Raw genomic sequence first — 21,301 nt, forward strand, 5'->3', positions numbered from 1 at the left:
TCACAAACAATTTCAGCTGTCATCCATAGCAGCCGAGAAAATCACATTTCCCCCCTAGCGTTACGGACTGAATAACTGACGGACGTAAATACAAAGTGAATTGTAGAGTAGCTTCGCTACTAAAAACACATAACTTTAAATTTAGTGTTTGTGTGTATGTATGTGAGTAAGTACATATATATTCAGTAGCGAAGCTTTTATGCAAGATGGATGTGTTTATGTCCGTCCGTAAGGCATTTGTTTATGAGTTGGAAAAGTTTTTTTTTGATTGAACATCCCTCTTAGACAAAAATCAGGGGATGCTGACAGCAAGAAAGACGTAATTATATTGTCAAAGGGGTTAAGGAATATTTTGCCAGGGGGTGAATATAACCCCGAAACACTCACCTTCTGCACGCCTCTCCATTATCTATTAAAGATCATTACTATTTTAAGATAAAACACGTCTTTTTCATTAAAAAATATTTTGCCGCTAATAATTGTACTTAATACAAAATTGTGCTCGTTTAAACATTTATTTTAATAATAAAGTTTGTATGCGCTGCATGTTATGTTAATAGTATTCCAAAAGTGTTGTTTACATAATTAACATTTATATTGGTTGGTAAGTAGGTAATGCACTTGTCAAACTATTTTGTGCCAATTTCATTAAAAAGTTTTTTTTTTAAAATAAGGATGCCATATGTACATTTTCTATAATTATCATTTCAATTTTAAAAAGTTCCAATTTTCCGTGTAGTTCCTTAATTCTTATGCTATCATTTTTTATTCCACATAACAAGAATGACAACATCCATAAGTAGCGAAGCACCAAAATTCATGGAATCGACAAACAGACAAAGTGAGTTATAAAAATGAAAAAAGATATTATACGTTTACATCTTTTGAATCTTCACTAAAAATTTTAGAATAGATGTTCATTTATAATATCAGTTGAGAAAATCACATTTCCCTTATAGCGTCACGTAACTAAAAAAACAATATATTTTAAATAGAACTATGCACTTAATACTATATTATGATAATGGACCGAGAGTAGCTACGTTTCCTAGGTCATATCTATATTTATTTTTCATCGTGAACAAGTAACGCTTGAATTTTTAACAATATGCTTAAAATTAAACTTTTGACTTTTATAAACTGCAAGTAAATGCAAAAACACAATCCGTACCTTAGTTAAAACATAAAAATACAAGGATAACAAAATCCATTAAAGGAAAGCTCTGAAACGGTAGGACTAACGGACATTAACACGTGTAGAGTGTCAGAACTAAAAAACAGAATATAAGCATAATATAAATAAATTAGTCTAAACAAAATTGTAAGTTAATTTTTTGCAAAACTGCAAATCGGACTTTCTGGTAAGATTATAGAGTTGCTACGCTTTCAAGAGTTGCTCATACGTACTAACTACGTACAGACGAAAGTATAGAAAAACTTCGAGTTCTAATAAAGAAATATTAAATTAATAGGTTGACTGCACATTTTTAAATTATTAATGATGATAGAAAGTCGATTATTTTAAGAATTGTGCTACAAAATAAAAAAAATAAAAGCAAAGCTACTTCAAAACTTATAAGTCTGGTTTAGTTATCAGTAATGCAAATACATTTCAAACTTTGAAATATTGTTTTAACTTTCAATGTCATTGATCAATCTTATGGCATTTTACTAATTTTCTATTGCTTATCTAATAGTAGCATATAGTTATTAGAGCTAGTAATACTTGTAATCTAAGATAAAGCGTTACCTTGATTACTATCACATTACAGATATTTCTTACTTTTTATGAAACATTAACGTCAACTATCAACTCTTTGATAGTACAACTTTTGCCTGGAAGTCCTACCTGTGCATAGGTAAATTACAAAATTACTAACAGTTATAATACACATAATTAAAATGAAAAACCATAAAATTAAAAATCATAAATTCATATCAAGATAATTTGTCATTCGGCTTCGAAACCGATTAATATCTGTTAGATAAGAACCTGTTCTCAACCATACTGAAAATCATGTAAGCATCGTATTACAGATAAACTTCCACGAATTTTCAAACTAAAGCTGTCTATAATACGATGCGATAAATAACCTATCCTTGCTTTTCACTCTTATTTGCGTGCAATTATTTTGTAGACCCCCCCCCCTTCAACTGCTACAAGTTTTGGGTTAAACCCGAATGTAATTGATCAGTATCAAATAAATTAACCAGTGACCTACTCGACCTTAATGGAAATATACATTAAAACTTCATTAAGATTAAATAAAGAACAATAAAGCATATTAATAAACAATTAAAAGTGTTTTGCTAATATATTTCTAGTAATAAAAGGGAAAATAGTATTTTAAAGAACAAATAGAAAAGTAAATTTATATAAATACATAAAGATCTAATACAATTTAAAACATAAATTTGCATTGACAGAAAAACAGGTAAAGTACCTAAAAGATTAAGCTTTAGATATCAAATCAATAATTAAGAGATTAGTAGATTGTCAAAAATTTAAAATTATCTAAACTCATCTATCTTCAAAAGACAATGAGTATTGAGTATATCTTAAACTTTAAATGGATCTCCTTATATTGTCGATGGACGGACAGACATTTACAATCATAAAGAAGATACTCATTAACCCATTACGGTCAAGGGTGGGGGGGGGGGGGCGTTGAACGCCCGCCTCCAGTTTTTTCTATCTTATTTTCTGTGTGTGAAAGATAAAGAGCCCAAACTGCGTGACTTTTTAAGTGCGGGTATGACACATAACTGAGAGTTAGAATTTTTTGAATATTTCCATCCTGGCGGGCACAGGATGCCAGCAAACCAGGCAGGGTCATCTAGGTTAAGAGCCAAAATATTTTTTTTTTTGACTTAAACAAAGCATTTTATCTTACCAAAATACTAAAATATCCTCTAGTAGTACATCCTCATATTAAATTCAGGTGTTCAAGTCAATTTCAGGTTCCAGGTCTTCAGAAATCTTAAAAGGCTCCTGTGACCGCAATTTTTGACTTAGAGACTTCCAATTTTAAACTTAAGCTTTGCTTACATGTCTACATAATGTATTAAAATTTCATAAATATTTCCCGCAAACCGCCGACTGCCAAGTACAGCTGCGGCCCCTGAAATTTATATTTTGATAATTCAAATATAAAATTTAGGGTATAGTCCTTTCCACGACATCCCTCCATAAGGAGCGATTCTTCGTATTTTTAAAATGGCTTTTTATAGGTTATTTTAGGTTAGGTTAGGTTATATTGTGTTAGGTGATTGCCCCACAGGGTTAGGTAATTGGCCCCGCAGGGTTAAAGCCCCCCGCAGGGGCTAGAAATAGGAGAAAAGCTACTGTGAAAAATACGAAGAATCGCTCCTTATGGAGGGATGTCGTGGAAAGGACTATACCCAAAATTTACATAAAGATAAACATTAAACATAAAGTAAAAAAGGACCTAAAAACAAAGGTTGTTAAATAAAAGTATGAAGGAAGCGAAAATTGACTATGACTTATTTAAGGTCGGAAATTCATCATAAAACAAGGGACTTGCACATAAATTGTTAGCCCTCTAGCTCTTATAGGAACTGGAATAATAGCCTCCCCCCCTCGACCGATTAAGATGCGGCAAGGGGCCCGACTGTTAATAACAAAAATCAGCCTTCTAACTTAAATAGTAGCTAAAAAAATAACGTTTCCTTATTAGCGGACAGATGGACATATAAATAATAGAGTACATTTGTTACCAAAAAGATGATTGTAGCTTAAAAGGTGAATTTTTTCAGCTGCGATAAACACGATGTAGTGTTTTTACAGTAATGCTGACATAATTAGCAGTTTGACTTTATAAAAACATACAATATTCATGATATTGCCGCAGTCAATGTTTTAATTTTATTGTACAAAAATATAGAAAAATGTTTTACTTTGTTTCGTGACATTGTATCTTAAAGGACGTTTCTTCGCAATTTCACAAAAGCTTCCCGCTGTTTTTAACTCCTGCGGAAGGGCTCTAACTCAGCGTCGGGGCCACCTGCCAAACCATGAGGTATAATAATTAACATTTACCTAACCGAAAAAAACCTATCAATAGCTATTGTGAAAATATGTTGAAACGCCCCTTAAGAGGCAATGTCACGAAACCGACAATACCCAACTCTTTAGATTAGACAATGGGGAAAAAATCTAAGGCCAAAAAAGAAAAAAAAGACACTGGTAAGTCCATATCTATCAAATAAATATATTGTATTTAGACAAGAAATATGACTGTTCAAAATATATTTATCTGTTATGATGTTTGTACAATTTATTCACATCAAACACTTATAGATAGATAATTCTTTTCTATTGATTTATATTAAGATTAATACCTGTCTAATATTATAGGATGGTATATATTTTAATCAGTTACTTCCTATGATGTTTCTAAATGTTATAAATACATAGAATTTTAGAATCTTTCTATTAATCCTGTAAATATTTTATCATCTCAGAATAGAATAGGAAAATCTGCAAGGACGGACAGGCCTCAACTGTAGTGAATCTGCGTTACTAATATTTTGATATTAAGAAAACCCAGAAGAAACTAAAGCCGAAGAAAAAGCAAAAGAAGAGAAAGTGGAAGAGAAAAAAGAAGAACAGGAAAATAAATAAAGAGCAAAAATTCACTGGATTACATAACCTAACTTTGAGGATTTTCCGGATTTCTACAGTTTTTAATTTACAAAATTTCATTAAGTATCTAAATTTTGTTGGCAATTAACGAAAAGAGGCAATTGTCAAAAGCGAAACTTTTCTATAACTAGGGTCGGTGATTCCTGTGATAGAAAGTAGAGAAACTCTATAATAGTTAACAGAATGTCTATACGTCCATTTAAATCATGCTGATTTTAACTAATTGAACAACGATTTTTATGTAATATACTTAGCCTATTTTAAAGATTTTTGAATACTCATTCTTATGACAACAAGTTACTATATTTAAAGAAAATCATGTCTAATATCAAGTCCTAAAAATGTAAGTGTGTCCTTTAAAGGTATTATGTATTTAGTCAGTACAATTTTTTTAGACATATAGATAAATTTATTCTATTTACTCAGTTCTGATACTCTACAAGTGTTAATGTCCGTTTGTCCTACCCTTTAAGAGCTTCGCTTTTGTGGATGTTGTCATCCTTGTTTTCTTGCAAATTGAAATGGTAGTAAGAAGCCGTCTTAACTTTTTTTTATAGCTAGCCGGTTCTTTTAGTAAGTAGTAGATGTAAATTTTTCCATAGAATTCAGATATGCAATCGGTTTTTTTGTAGACCTCTTATTTTTTAAGTAATTTAAGTTAAAAAAAAAAAAATTAAGTCGATTTTAAGGTACTAAAATGCAACAAAAAAAAAGAAAGAAAATGGTCATTATGAACAAAAAATAGTAAGATCTTTAATTTGACACCTTACTTTTTCAATTCTGTCAGGTAATTATTGAAAAAATCTATTTTTTAAAACCCACGAGAATAAACTCTTTGAACTTAATTTTATCATTCCCCAGGCATAAGAAATAGGCGTTATATATAATGTTAGAATGAGAAAAATATTACAAATCCATTCTAAGCAAAATTAAAATAAAAAGTTTACAATATAGTATATAAACTACAATAAAAGGAATTATATGAAAATCTTATATTATCTTATACAGGCAATCATGTTATTTCTTGAATTGAGAATAAAAATAGAAAGGGGATACAGAGGGAGTAAAGAGGGGGTAAAGAGGGGATGAAGAAAGTGTTGCTTGAACCAAAAAATATAATAGGCCATTTTTTTATTTTTTATTTTTTTACTATTTTTCAATTTTGCTTACAATGGATTCGTAATATTTTTCTGATTCTAAAGGTATATATGAACCCATATTTTTTTTGCCTGTGAAATGATAAAATTAAGTTCAAAGTTTTTATTTTTGTGGGTTTAAAAAAATCAATTTTTTCAATAATTACCTGACAAAATTCAAAAAGTAAGGTGTCAAATTAAAGATCTTACTATTTTTTGTACATAATGGCCATTTTCTTCCTTTTTTTGTTGCGTTTTAGTACCTTAAAATCGACTTAATTAAAAAAAAAAACTTAAATTACTTAAAAATAAGAGGTCTACCAAAAAAACGATTGCATATCTGAATTCTATGAAAAATTTTACATCTACTACTTACTAAAAGAACCGGCTAGCTATAAAAAAGTTAAGACGCCTTCTTTAAGAATTTATTTCCCTCAAAAGGATGAGGCAAAAGATGAAGATAAAAAGAGTAAAAAATCTGAGGATGATGCAAAGAGTACATCAGAACAAGAAGGAGAAAAGAAACCTTCTTCTGCAATTCAGGTTTTTTTTCTTTTCTAGATGCGTAGCTTTTTTACTATCCTTAGCTTTTTATACGTTAATGTTAATAGTCCCTGTTTTAATGAGAATTAAGAATATATGATTAGTTTAAGTAACTATACAAGATATGTTACTGCAGGGAAAGCAGGAGGGGAAGGTTACGGACAGTCTACCCTCTCCTTTCACTAATTTGGGTACCTCAAAAATTATTAAAAATATATTAGATTTTACTAACCTCCTCCCCTCTACATTTAAAATTAGAATTGTTTTAATATTCTTTTTTTTATTGATTATCTTTATCATACTTCTATTACCCTTTTGTAATTGTAATTTTGTTAAGAGTGCCATAGAATCTGAAGAATCTGGTGCAGACGACTGCTGTGTCTGTCCTTGCTGTTTCTGTTGCTGGTGTACCTGCAGGTTCTTCTACATATTTTCTGTACCTCTGTACAAATCTATCTTATTTGTGTCTATGTCTTGTGCAAGTATAAATAGTTTTACTACATATGTTCCTTTTTAATAGCAAATATACTCTATGATTAACTGGCCGTTTAATTTTTTTGTTCTGCTATTGAAGACAGCTTTCATTGAATATTCCTATGACATATGCATCTAAACTATAAATTGTTTTGTCAGTCTGTATGAAGATCATGCTTTACAACACGTAAACATGACATTTCTTACATATTCCACTCTCTTTTTTTCTTTGTTATGACAACTGAACATCTGCTTTAAAACTCATTGTCCATTACTTAAATACTGTACAAACTATTTTCATAAGTCAAAATGAAATATATTTTAGGAAAAATAAAAAGAGAAGAAGAAGGGAAGCAGAATCTGCTTTTATTCGGTAACTTTGGCTTTATACATCGGCTTGTTTTTAACTTGTATTGGATTTGTATGATAAAGTATTCCATGGTATTCCACTATAACATCAAATTTGAGTTTAAGATAATTAATTAGAGAAGGGTTAGTTTAGTTTACAAGTTTCGTTTTCTATAAAATAAAATAACTTCTCATAACAAATTCTTTCAAATTTAAGTAAACTTTCATAAAATGAAGATCTTATCTAAACCGACGTTTATCTTGCACAAATATATTCTAATTGGTTTTGTATACCAATGAACAGTCTTATATCATAACATTAATCCCAACAAATTAAAATGCTATTTCCTACGAAAGTTGTAATCAATTGCGAAATAAACTAGGATGACAAAATCCATATAAGTTAAGTTCTGGATCAGAATCGAACAGTAACTATTGCAGAGTGTCATACAAAAGTTGTTGTCAAAAAAATCTAAATAAACTAAAAGAGATAACGGTATATATAGATGTACGTACGGACCGACATTAAGTATAGAAAAAAACTTTTAAAAACTTTTATCCTTTTTTTTTTAAAGCCGAAGATTGGGATCCCTCTATTCTGGACAAGGGGTAGACGCTTGGTCAACTGTTAACATCAAGAAAGATATTTATTTTGAGGAGTGAGTAATTTTTCATAATAATAATAAATTACACATCCACTAGTTGTTGGGAAGATGAAAGGTTCGAATCTCGGCCCAATAACGCGTTAAAACTAAAGATTTTATGGAAGGTTCCTGCTTGTTGCTATTTCAGGTGCGTGACATAAAACTTTAGAGTATGGGATTGGGGAATGCCTTGGAAAAAAAGGCCTAACTCAATGACATGACTTCCAGATAAATATCCTAAAATCAAAGGATTTGTTGTCTGAAGGGCTTTTGACCATAAAATCATGCACATTAATATGCAAGATTTGGTTCAAAGATACACAAAAATTATATATATTTCGTGGTATATCCCGTCCTCAAAAGGGTAATTATCCATAAAAGTAAAAAAACATATTCAACTCTTTATTTGTATACTAGCGGCTTCGCCCCTAGCCTCTAGGGGCTTTGCCCCAAGAGGTTTAATCAAACCAATTTTTCGTATTTTAGATTTTAAAGAAAAATAAAAAAAAAAATTTTTTGGGGGGGGCAATTTTTTTTTTTTTTTTGGGGGGGGGGATAGTCGACCCCACTATTTTAATTTTAATATTAAAAAGAAAAAAAATTTTTTTTTTTTTGGGGGGGGTATTTTTCATTTTTTGGGGGGGTTGGGGGTGTCCCACCCCCCAAGAAAATAGCTTAAAACCATCACAGGACCAGTAGGTATAATCCCTGAATAGTAGAGCCCAATCGGTTCAGCGGTTACTGAGATCTTAAGCTTCAGACGGACAGACAGACGGACAGACGGACAGACAGACGGACAGACATCGTTCTACTTTGTATTATAGATATTAAAGAATTTGGATAATTAGGCAACTTTTCACTTAAAGAAAGACTATAAAATTAAAATTTAGTTAGATGATTAATGTAAACACTAAGCAACTGCTCTACAACATATAATGTTCGTCTTTCTGTTATGTTAGGTTTTAGATAAAATTTTATTGAGGAAATATGATCCTTTTTACAGTTGCTACTAATAGAGAACTTCGTGTTAGGATTTCTATTTTTAGCTACGCTGTTTTCTAACTATTTTTTGAAATTTTTGCTGCTCATGGATTTTGTCATTATTGTTTTCTAATTGTTCATATCTCAGGTATGAAAGGTTGAAGGCTAAACAGGTTCGGAAAGAATTAGCCATAGCAGATGTATGGAACAATAGTAGAACTCCAAGCCAAACTTCTTTAGAAACCTATAAAATTTAGTACTTAGAAAATTAATTGTAAAGAAGAAATATAATCTATTTTATCTAAAGTATATTATTCAGTGATAGATCATTGAAAGATAAAGTAATCCGCCCATCCCAATAATTAAAAAATAATGAAATATTTAAAAAAAAAAGCCGGTTACTATTTCAATCAATTTATCTTTCATTGATCTATCCCTGGATTATACATATCTGGGCTCGGCAGCCGCTCGTTAGCTGAGTATAAGCCATTGTCATATTATAACCTTAAAATTCAGCTGGATGTCTACATCTGTTCCTAAAGAGCCTTTTTGGATTTCTTTAAACAGAAGCGGGCTGAAATCTAAGACTTATGTGCGGCCGAGTCGCGGCTATCTGAGCTCTGATACAATGTGTATACAAATAAGGTTGCTTTAAAAATTTATGTTGCGTACTATACTTTTGAAATGACTAGGACATACAACTTATAGAGAAGCTTCTCTTCTACATAATAAATTATTGCCAAGAAAATTTATAATTAAGGTATTAATTTTTCATGTAATATACTTTTATTGTATTATTATAACTAAAGGGACATCGAAAAAGAAAATTAAGAATATGCTTTATAATTTAAATTTGAAATTGTCTTTTTTTAATATCAAAACTAATTTAGCAGTTTCCTTCATATTGCCCATAGTACAAAATTAGAAATAGGGTCCCCCAGTACGCCACGGGGGCAAGAAACTTGTTTGACTATAAAATTAAAAAAAAAATGGTTTTATGATTAATTAAATATTATGTAGTTGCCCGTGTATTAATTAATGCCTTGACTATTTTATAACACATTGTATTAGTTTTACTTAATATATACACGTAGAAAGTATCTAAATCTAATCTGAAAAAATGTAAAAATGGCTACGATTCAGATTAACAAAAAAGTAAGTTAACTTCACCTCTAAAAAGTATGTTTACCCTTGTAATGTGTTAGATTATCATGATATGTTTACTGTTTAGTGTTAAACATCATTTCCATAAGTTACGTATTATCAGTGGCGTGCAGAGGATTTTAAAACAAAAATCCCTGAATTGATAAATTACAGCGCAAGGCTAGCAAGCACAGTTTTTTTTACATCCTCCTTATATTTATGCTGGTGTTTGGGGGGTGTATCAGGAGGGTTTAGACCCTTGTCGATGGGGTTATAGAAATGTAGGCGGTTTGACACCAAGGGAGGTTTATCCACCACCTTTAATTTTTAGGTTGATTATCTTCTGCACGCCCCTGTTTCAAATACACAAAATTAAATACACTTAAATCATTTAAACCCGACCATTTCAAAGTTGTTTTGCTAATATATGTCTTTTTTTTATAAGTTTGGACACTTTTACATTTTTACAGTTTGTCGGAAGGTAATGCACACTCATGCTAAGATAATATCTAATGGAAATAAACTTTATATTCTGATAAAAATAAAGGTTAATATGCAAGATGGCACAAGAAGAATTATATTTAAAGATAGTCGTTCATTTTATAGATTACAAAAGAATAATTTCCTAAAACTAGATCAAATGTTCAAGGTATATTTTAATTTGTATCTTTTGTCAATATTTTTGACACTTTGAACTCAACAAAACATTTGATGTCATTTGACAAAACTCTATCAGAGCGTTTCTAAAGCTTAATTTTTTTAAGTGAAGCTTTTATATGATTAGAGCTGGTCCGTCCGAAACCTATAGCTCTTATTGTTAATTTAAGTATAGAATTTAAGTTAGAATTGTCCTATTGATTTCATACTTTGCATATTGATTCCTGTAGAATATAGCGTGGCAACTTATAATCGTTTCCAGAATATCCGTACGTCCATTTGACATGCTGATTTGTAATTTTTTAGACAACAATTTTTATGTGACACACAATTATCCTTTTCATCTGATTTTTAGAAAATGATTTTTTTGACAACAAAGTACAATGTTTTAAGCAATGTATCTTCAATACCAAGTCCTTAAAAATTAATATGTTCTTAAAAAGTATGCTGTATATCATGAGTTTTGCAACAAACGACTTTATATTCTGCTTATTGATGTTCATTAACACTCTACATAGTATATGTATGTATGTGAATATTTTAGACTTTTTTTTGATAACTAAGGAAGGCGACATTTAACTTAATATACCAAAAGCAAAACATAACTGAAGAACAGTAAAAATAACTTTATTATGCGATACTTCTTGACAAGTCACATCGCACTGAAAAAAGTTGACATTTTAGATTTATTTTCAATGTAAATAAATAAAACGATATACAAATCAATTAAACATATATATATTTATATTGATATAAATTCATATTTTTGCTGCTTAGAAGCTAGGATTTAGTGTGACTTCTAGAATAAAATATCATTAGTATCATGGAGTAGAAAAAAGCTTTGAAGAAACCTCTTTTTGTTTACTTAAGAAAGTTATTGTATTGAAAACCTACAGCAAACAATTAATTAACTTTTAGAATAACTTTGCAACTGAAGTTGAGTTTTGAAACATAAACAATATTCTTTTTTTTTGTCTGTTGCGTTGTATCTCGAGAAGTGCTCAGCAGGTATGGTTCTCTTCAGATAAAATACTCCCTCCAAATGTTTTTTTAAATATAACCGAAATTGAAAATGAACTGAGGTGAAGGCAGGTCGACTACCCCACCCCACTTCTAGCCGTAGCCTTAGCCGTAGTCTTAGCCGCTCGTACCAGATAAATTGATAGAAATTGTAGGTAAGGAAAGAACAACACTAAATAATCGTATGGTAGCTTTGCTACTGAAAGTAGAGTTTTAACATGTCAAGATTGTTTAAAGTTTGCATAACCAATCAATAAGGGTACTTAACTATATTGTTATTTTAACAATGTTAAGATAATATCTGGGTTAAGACTAATAAAGGTTTTTCTCTTTTCTTTTTGCAATTCTAAAATTTTATCTTTCTAAATCACAAAAGTTGATTTTCAAGAGATCATCTTTAGAATCCAGAGCTTCGTCTGCTTGTAATGGGATGGGATACTCTAACACCCAAGGATATTAGATTAGGTAACATCCAACAGATAACCAATCCATTGATTGCATGATCTTTGTCTGAGAAGCCCTAACTGTTGCGCCTATTTTGGGGACAAGGAATTCCCTTTTTTATGTCGCGCAACTGGCAGGTGTAAGAGTTTTTATTAGCGTCTTTAGTTATGACGCGGTGTCAGGCCGAGATTCGAACCTATCACCTCCCCGACGACGAGCGGATGCGCTACGTGTTAAGCCATGGTCGCGGGTGCTTTTCGTCATCTAGCAAAATCATTTAATTTCATGCTCAAAAATTATTTTAAAATGAAAGCTTTTGTATGATTATCTCTTCAACATAAAACTGTGTTTGCACAAAGATTTAAAATTCTATTCAGCCAATTCAGGTTCTGCTCAGTAATACGTGGATAGAAAAATGGAGGTTAAAATATTTTTCATCCAACTCCAAGTTTTAAATTGAAAAAAAATGTAAAATTTTGGGGATAGGAATATTAGATAGATTCCGTTGCCATTGCCCTTGCAATCCCTGGATCTACATTTTATTCTATTGCAATAGATTTATAAGAATAGATTTTTGATTCTAATAGGTATACTTCAGAAATCTACCTTTATTATTTTCTGATTATTGGTCCTATATTTTATGTACTAGAGGCTACCGTCTATTTCTAGCATTAAAAAGTCGCTCAAAAATCAGACATGTGACGTCATAAAAATGAGGGATTATCGAACTCTTTTTCAAGGGTTTTCTTTCCGGCGTTGCTACAAAAGACCAACTCTACAAAGACCAACGCCTACAAAAGACCAACGCCTACAAAAGACCAACTCTACAAAAGACCAACGCCTACAAAAGACCAACTCTACAAAAGACCAACGCTTACAAAAGACCAACACTACAAAAGACCAACGCCTAAAAAAGACCAACACATATATATTGTTAGGTATATAAACATCAAATAAAGGTCATGGCCGCAGCGCTCGGCCCCCTGGCCTGCCTAGCCGCGGGCGCTCGGCCTTCTAGCCTATAATCTAACCTAACATAAAAATTGTAAAAACAATATTAAAAATTGTAAAAATCTACCAACCACTTTTTGTAAAATCCACAAAATTCTAAACCACCTATGTATTAACAGTTGAGGATATTTTTCTTAAATAAATGTCCTGGGGCTAACATAGGTTAGGTTAGGTTTGCAGCTATACACCTTCCAGCTCTTTGATTTTTTGTAGGCGTTGGTCTTTTGTATGCGTTGGTCTTTTGTATGCATTGGTCTTTTGTAGGCGTTGGTCTTTTGTAGAACCGACTAGTTGGTCTTTTGTAGAACCAACTAGTTGGTCTTTTGTAGGCGTTGGTCTTTTGTAGAGTTGTTCTTTTGTAGCAACGCCCTTTCTTTCCAACTTCTTTTCTCATCTTCCTCATTTTTATGACGTCATATAATGATGTCATCTAACACAAATGATCAAAGATGGATCAGTATATATTTTACCATTGGTCAATATAAATGTATACTGGCCTATTATTGGTCATTACTATTGTATGATGACATTTCAGTACCATTAGAAGGAAAACACATTAACATATTTACTACTCTATACAAAAACAATATTCTGCTGTCAATTGTTTGAAAAGTATTCAGTCAAGCACAAATACTTTTATATTCACACCCCTCTACAAAGCAAAATGCTCATGTTCAAAGGAAGGAATAGTTATTTATCGCATCTTATTTTAAATTTATATTCGTAGAAAACTCGCCTTTTTAAACTACATGTAACAGGTTGACATTTTTTTCTGTGTTTGGGTCGTCAGAGATCTCGTGCTATTTTATATTACTAGCGGTTACGCCCCTAGAGGCCTCTAATAGTATTAAATTATAGAGTGAAAAAGTTGGATTTTTTTTTTTGGGGGGGGGGAGGTAATTATTCTAGGGTTGATTTCTCATGAGGAGGACATAGCCCTCCCCAAAATACTTATAAGCCTTCCCTGAACCTATAAGAAGGTAAACTGTAAAGGAAATTCATATTAGTTCAGCGGTTAGCGAGATCCTTCGCTACAGACAATTTAGCTTACTACTTGATTTAATGCACACATGCAAAAATAACCAATAGGTATAAATCCGCGACAAGTAGAATCTATTGGGCAAAGTCGTGTGTATGCAATTCAATTCATTCAAACTTCAACTTCAAAGTGTTACACATATAGATATGGTAAGGATGATTTTAGCCAAAGGTAGCGCAGCAATAAATGAAGAAAATCATTATAAATCAATCCCTCAACAATACACACCGACTCAGAATTACCATTTTATAAAAATTCAATGGGCGCGGCATGCTATTCCAACCCCTTCCTTTTATGATATAATGGCCATTGATACCAAAAAAAGTGTTCTGGTACCTTTTTTTAGCAAAATGTCTAATTCGATTTACATAAAAAACGGAAAGGGCCACCCCGGGGGGTGATTTTGTTTTCTTTCAAACCTTCCTGAATTCGTTTTGAGGAGTAGATTAAGAATAAAAAAAACGATTTAAAAAGATTTTCTTCATAGCAAGAGCTATCCTCAAATGACTGACAATTTTGGCCATTTTAGCAAAATCCAGTGATTTTGACGGTTTTTTGAGGATAACTTTTGCTAGGGTCAATATTTTTAAAAATCGTTTTTTTGATTCTTAATCTACTCTTCAAGAAACTCTGGGTACTTTCATCAAATTTTGATTTGTTGGTTTAAAATTACGAGCGTCCTGACTTTAGACGCGAAACTTTTTTGAGTTTCGCTCTTAAGGATGTTGTCATCCTTGTTGTTTTTAAATAAATACCAAACAAAGACAATGTAAGTCGATTCAAACCAAGAAAGTAACGAATATGAATAATTTATTTAAGTTATAATTTATAAATAAGTAAAATCAGTAGTTAGCTAAAGTTAAACAATTGGTTCAGTATTAACATGTAAATTGGACATGTTCATCCAACTTCAATTTTCTTTTATAAATGTTTCAGTGAAGGGAATCGGTGGGAAGGGAGAGATAAATGAATGTGGAGGTAAAAGTAAAGTGAATATAAGGGAAAAAAAGTGATAGTGGAATAAAGGAAAATACCAAATTCAAGTAATATGCATTGCATATCGATCATTTAAACATAGTACTTAAAACCAGGGTCTGCAAGTCTAAACGTGAAAGTCTAAACATGACCTAAGTATGAAATCCAATATTTTAAAATATTTTAAACGGGTTTAAATTTGAGTCTCACTGAGCATAATTTTTAATAATGTCCTGGGAGGGAGGGAACATAAAGCTGTTTATTCCACTAGCCCCCAAAGTTTTATAGTAACGTTTTCTTAACAACTTTAGGGATAAGTTGAGTGTTCAAACGTTTCAACCACTAATTGTAAACTACAGAATGGATTTTTTTTCATCATCAATGGGGATGTACATCAATTATCAGCTATTGTCTTATACTTTTAGATCCCTGAATAATGTCTCTTTCTTTAGCTCTATTAGCAGAATAAGCAATATAAAGTATGACGGAGTGATTTTTGCACCGATGGATATAATTATACATACCCAAATAAAGAGTAGCGGTGGTACTAAAAAGGTAATTATATTGGTATCATACTATCATACAAATGTTTTAACAGATTAAATGTAATCTACAACTAAACTAAGTACATGTTTTAGTTACTAATAAGTATTTTTTTGCTTGTTACAGATTTAACAATGATGTGGGGTAATACCTCACATTTAATAAAGGAATATATTTTACAATTCTATCAGAAGGGAAGCATACCCTTAGTCATGTGACGTGCTCTTTGTGAAAATTCCTTGTGTTCCCCGAACCTTATTCTGATGGATCAGAAAGACGACAATTCCTCAAAAAATCCCACCTCCGATGTTGTGGCATTCAAGTGCGTGAGTTTGTTTTGATTCTCAAAGCGCACTTTTCTCATTTGTTTGTCGGAGAATGCAGAAATAGATGTACTTTTGCAATGAAAAGTGTGTTTGAGTGTTGAAACCCTACTGTAAGTCTGTCCGGCTTGCATGAGACGTAACCCAGAAGCAAAATTTCTTGATGTTTCATAATTCTATTTTAAAAGATCATTTGTAAAATAATAATCCTATAGATATTGCCAATTCTACTGTGTCTTGTGGTTTTCATGATCTTAATATTAGGTAAAAACAAACATTTAAAAGCAAAAAAATTTAAAAATAGTTATTGTCTTCAAAATTGTTATATTATTTAGATCACAATAGTGCTATAAAAGTAGGTTCAAGAATTGGCTCAAATCATCATGTAATGATTCTTATGGAAAAAATGGGTAATTAATAAATTATTTACTTTAGAAAGTGTATTCATAAAAAAATTGATGAAAATTTATCGTAAAGTTAATATTTAAGGAATTGATAGACCAAATGTAGTTACAGGTAAATTTGTAATATATTTCTAATATTTGATGAATAAAACAAATTCTGTGCACATTTTTGAAAAAAATCTTAAAATGACATAACAAAATATTATTACAAATCAAAATAATTTAGAGAATAATCTTCCATCTGTTATTCCTTATTCTTGCGTAAGGTAGGAAACAATATTTTATGTGATGTTTCCCTGAAAAAATTTACTCACGTGAGTAAGAAATATCAAATATTACAGAACTTTAGAAAAAAATAAGGATATCTAAAAATTGAAAATTCAATTTATTCATGAAGAATGCATTTATATTATTATTATAAATTAAGATTATATAAATCATATTCTAGATCTGAAATAAACAATGATCACCACCACATAAGTTGGCTGATTTGTGCTAAAAACAATTATGAGGTTCATTAAGATTTATTTTTGATTTCCTTTGCATATTTATGAAATCTATTAAGATAGTTTTACTTTATGTACTTTGAAATTAATTAGATTTAGTAAATCATTGTTAATATATTAATTTTATCTCAGGCAATTTCAAAACACATTATTACAGATGGTAAAACATTTGTTTACACTACATTTATTTTTGAAACAATACATAAAGTATTAATTTATTTATTATTAATTACACTATAAATTAATTAAACACAATATATGATTTAAACTTGGAATAAAACAGGAATTTGGGATCCTCCTGGCAGTGATATTATTTTGGACATGTTAAAGAAGTATCCAGAATCTCCATATTTAGGTTAGTCATCTTATTTTACAACCCAAAGATGATTTAAGAGTTTAAAAAGATACATTTTGTTCAGGATATAGATATTAAGAATTTGATAAAGGCCAATTTCAGATATTGGTTGCAACTTAGGAGCTTTTGTTACAATGGCAGCTGAAGGAGGTCATAGGTAAATGTTTTTTTTTTGTCTTCAAAATTTTAATGAACTTCATAAAATGTCTGATATCAAATTTCTATCATAGAAACAGAAATTTAATTAAAATATCAAATCTTTCTATTTTACAGAGTGTATTCAGTAGACCCTGTAAAAGAAAATCTAGCAATAACAAGGTATAAACATTGCAAATATATAAAATTTTCTGATTTTATTTATCATAATCATTACAATTAATATAAAATCAGTTGGCCAGTTTTCTGTTTGTATTGGGATATTACAGTTGCTTCTATCTTTTTTAAACCCTCTTCATTTTATTATTTTTCTGATTTTATCAATACATTTATAGTATGTATTTCTTTTAATGTTTTTTATTTAGTATAATGAAAAATTATTTGCAGAAAAAGTCTTGTGTTAGCTGATAATCAAAATAAAGTGACCCTTATAAACAATGCAGTAAGGTATTAAGAGGCAAAAAATTTTTCATAAATCTATAATGTTGTTTTTATATCATTAATTTGGAGATTTTTCGATTTTATATTATTTAATTCTTTTAAGTGATCAGAAAATAGAAATGATTCCATGGCAGCCAGCAAAAACTAATGAAGGTATAATTTGATATCTATATAAAAAGTTCAGTTTTGTGTATGAAAAATTCACTATTATTTAAACAATGTTATAAAATGTATCAAGGAAAGTGTTTATGATAAGAAATACCTCTAATGTCATAATAGGTATTTAGCACAAACGCCTAGGCTAACAAAACCGGTATTCATATTATGTCTAATACAACAAGATACATGATTTTTTAGTATGGCTTAGAACCTGTTCTAATCCCTGGTTTTGAAGCAATTCTGGAATGAGTGTTAGTTATTTTTAATGTTTAGGTATTGTGTTTCTTATTGATAAAGAAACCGCAAAGGAAAAACCAGTAAGTGATTACCAATGATAAAGCTACTCTAAAATTTCAAATGTTAATCTGTTTTAAAACTATGTATGCCTGTCTCTGACTTTTTTAAGCATTGTTTTTTATTTATATCGTCATCCTTGTCTCTATTTTTCACCTCTATAACACTACACTTACACTGACTGAACCATTTTTAAATATTTTTTTTTCTCATTTTGCATACCCAAATGTTACACAATTTGGACTTTTCAAATAGGTTGATCAGCTGTTGGAACCAGTTTACTCTATAACTCTGAGTCAACTTCTGAATTATATCACTGAAGACACAGTTGTATTAAAAGTTGATACTGAAGGATCTGAATGTAGGGTAAGTTTTAAAGGGACTGTGAACAAGAAAATTTCTCATCAGATTATCAAACCTTAACATCATCTCATTCATATAATCTCCAAGATAGATCAAAACTGTCTCTCATTTCCTTAAAAAACAGCTTTTTCTGCCAATTTTTTACTATGTCTAAGATTGGGGAAAAAATTTCCGGACTATATAAATGTGCAGTTAATTGTCTTTTTTTCCTTCTATAGCTAAAACTAAACTTTTTGACATAGTCTCTATTTTTCCTAACAGTTAGGCTGACTTTTAACACAATCCTTGCTTTAAACCAATGTATAGTTACTTAGAAATTTTTAAAATAAGCAATATATTTTATTGAATACCAAATACAATAACAAAGCTAGAAACAGGTTTTTTTATTAGTATCCAAGTAACCTTAGATGGCCCATCTCTCGCCAACCTTTAATTACAAATTTTTAAATAACAAATATTTCTTTATAAACAGTCTGAAAAAAGTTTAAACTAATTCTTCAAAGTGGGTTATTTATTGTCCAACACAATAAAAAAGGATATTATTATTTTAAATAACCTCTGAGATTCAACCCTTTGTAGACAGTGAGGTATTTTTTTGTCATTAATATGAATTTAAAATAGATCTTTATTACCTAATTACTAGGTAATTAAAAAAACTAATTGGCAATTTTATATCATAAAATAAATCCTTAACAGTAATTGTTTCAACTATATATGCCAAGTTAAATATCACTACAAACATATTTTTTCCTTTTTCCCTCCCAAAATACCATAAAATCAAGGCATTATTCCTGGATATTTTTGTTAATAGGACGTTTTTGGTTGATCAGTGTAGTGAAATGTGCTTAGAAAATGTTAAGATTTGATAATCAGATGAGAAATTTTTACGTTCACACTCCCTTTAAGAAACAATTACTGTATAATATCATTTTGTAAAAAAAAAGGATAAAAAAGAATATTTGTTTAGATTTTAATGGATTATCTCTACTTAGAGAATAAGGTATTTTTTCAAACTTTGGTTTTGTACATATATTTGTAAAAAAAAATTATTATTTCAACAATAATTTGATTAGACAAAGTTTATTCCCTACATGTATGTTGAATGGATGCATATCCATAAAAATCTGAATGATATGTGCCCTGGTCTTAATAAACTTATCAAGGTAAGTACATAAAAATTATCATCTACTTAGATAGGGGGACAAAGTGTCTCAAAAATCAGCCATGAGATGTCATAAAATGAGGGAGATGAGAGTAGAAGTGGGAAAGAAAACCTCTAAAAAAAGAGATGGATAATCATTCATTTTATGACATCACATGGATTATTTTTTGAGACACTTTGTCACCCTACCTTTTTAGTTTTGTAAGATGTAATTATATTTAAGTAAGAAAAAAATAATAAAAAATTTTATTCTTGGCTTTATCCATAAAGGGATTCTACAAGAGTGGATATAAGGCAATGAGAAAATCCAAGAATATTTATGTTGAAGTTGAGTAAGTAACATTTATTCTAATCTTAAGATTACATTGACTATACTTTATAATAATAATGATAATGATTTTAATTTTAGTCCAACAGTGTGGGTACCAGACATAATGTGGGTTCACACAAATGCTTCTCTCTTATAGTATAAACTAAAATCTATATTATTTATGATTATTTTAAATTTGTTTTTTTATTTTGTTATTTAATTTAAAAAAAAACTATTTATTTTCTTGTTAGATTATTACCCATTTGCAAAATACATAGATGCATACATTTAGCATTGTTCCATTGCAAAATTGGGGTAAAGAATCTTAGAATTAGAAAAAGAGGAAAACCTAAAGATTTTTTATTTCTTGTTTTTAGATTTAAAGAAATATTTTATATTGATTATTCAAATTATTATTTCATAAACAAAATAATAAAAATAATACCTATCATAACATCTGAAAAATAGATAAAAAAGTGATGAACTTGTTTTTTTCCCTGAAAAATAAAGTTGTAAAATTAGCAAACACACATTAGACATGCATAAGTAATGGTACATATTTCCAAGTAAACACATTTTGTTAAAAATAAATTCTTGAGCTTAAATTAATATCTCTATAAAAACTATATTATTTTTGAATTTGCTGTGCAACTAATTTTCAAAATTATCCTTGCAAAGAGTAATAATATGGTTCATTTGATATTCTATAATTTATTTACTCACTTTGCAAGTGACATTCCAAATATTTAATTTCAAGGGATAGTCCTTAACTAAAGGGTGTGCAAAAAAATGCGGACATTTTTAAAATTGAAATTGCGCGGCTTGTGTTAATAGTAGAAAATTCTTATGCATATCGTTAGAACCGTTATGAACTCTAGTTTTTGAAAATATAAAAACGAATCCTGTGCTACGTATAGTTAGGGAGCTACGTGGTGAAATGTTCCTATTGCCTTAAAACTTAACATGCAAGTAAATTATCAAATAATTATCAAATTAAGCGGTGCCACCTCCCTCTAATTCTGGGACAAGAACCAAAACGTTGAAGTAAATATTTAGAAAACTTAACCCTCTGTTCTTTTTGGGCATCATTTATTTTTTGTGTTCTATATTTGTGGTACGGTTTAGCCTTTGATGATTTTAGAATATTTCTAGCAGTAGAAACACAAACACCTGTAGTGGCAGCAACTTTTCTTAATCCAGGTGT

General features: G+C 30.1%; 3 protein-coding genes across 3 annotated transcripts; all 3 read left to right on the forward strand.

The window, feature by feature from the left end:
- Window positions 1-3,725: 3,725 nt before the first annotated feature.
- Window positions 3,726-10,486, forward strand: LOC145332129 (uncharacterized). Its single transcript, XM_080177074.1, has 7 exons — window positions 3,726-4,207; window positions 4,563-4,631; window positions 6,242-6,345; window positions 6,683-6,762; window positions 7,145-7,192; window positions 7,743-7,826; window positions 8,941-10,486. The coding sequence occupies exons 1-7, from the start codon at window positions 4,165-4,167 to the stop codon at window positions 9,047-9,049; spliced, it is 537 nt and encodes a 178-aa protein (XP_080033200.1). The 5' UTR covers window positions 3,726-4,164; the 3' UTR covers window positions 9,050-10,486.
- Window positions 10,487-15,754: 5,268 nt separating this feature from the next.
- On the forward strand, window positions 15,755-17,822 carry LOC145331178 (uncharacterized). The gene is made up of 9 exons (XM_080175800.1): window positions 15,755-16,211; window positions 16,283-16,357; window positions 16,437-16,463; window positions 16,578-16,617; window positions 16,800-16,863; window positions 16,990-17,017; window positions 17,141-17,212; window positions 17,315-17,369; window positions 17,756-17,822. The coding sequence occupies exons 1-9, from the start codon at window positions 16,196-16,198 to the stop codon at window positions 17,820-17,822; spliced, it is 444 nt and encodes a 147-aa protein (XP_080031926.1). The 5' UTR covers window positions 15,755-16,195.
- On the forward strand, window positions 17,423-20,342 carry LOC145332080 (uncharacterized). The gene is made up of 9 exons (XM_080177013.1): window positions 17,423-17,530; window positions 17,756-17,815; window positions 17,913-17,962; window positions 18,242-18,285; window positions 18,518-18,628; window positions 19,593-19,625; window positions 19,699-19,788; window positions 20,058-20,119; window positions 20,197-20,342. Exons 3-9 carry the CDS (start codon window positions 17,929-17,931, stop codon window positions 20,252-20,254), a joined length of 432 nt encoding a protein of 143 aa, XP_080033139.1. The 5' UTR covers window positions 17,423-17,530; window positions 17,756-17,815; window positions 17,913-17,928; the 3' UTR covers window positions 20,255-20,342.
- The last annotated feature ends 959 nt before the right edge of the window (window positions 20,343-21,301 follow it).

This window comes from Acartia tonsa, chromosome 11 (genome assembly GCF_053477335.1).
Source record: "Acartia tonsa isolate MP-2025a chromosome 11, ASM5347733v1, whole genome shotgun sequence".
Classification (NCBI taxonomy): domain Eukaryota; kingdom Metazoa; phylum Arthropoda; class Copepoda; order Calanoida; family Acartiidae; genus Acartia; species Acartia tonsa.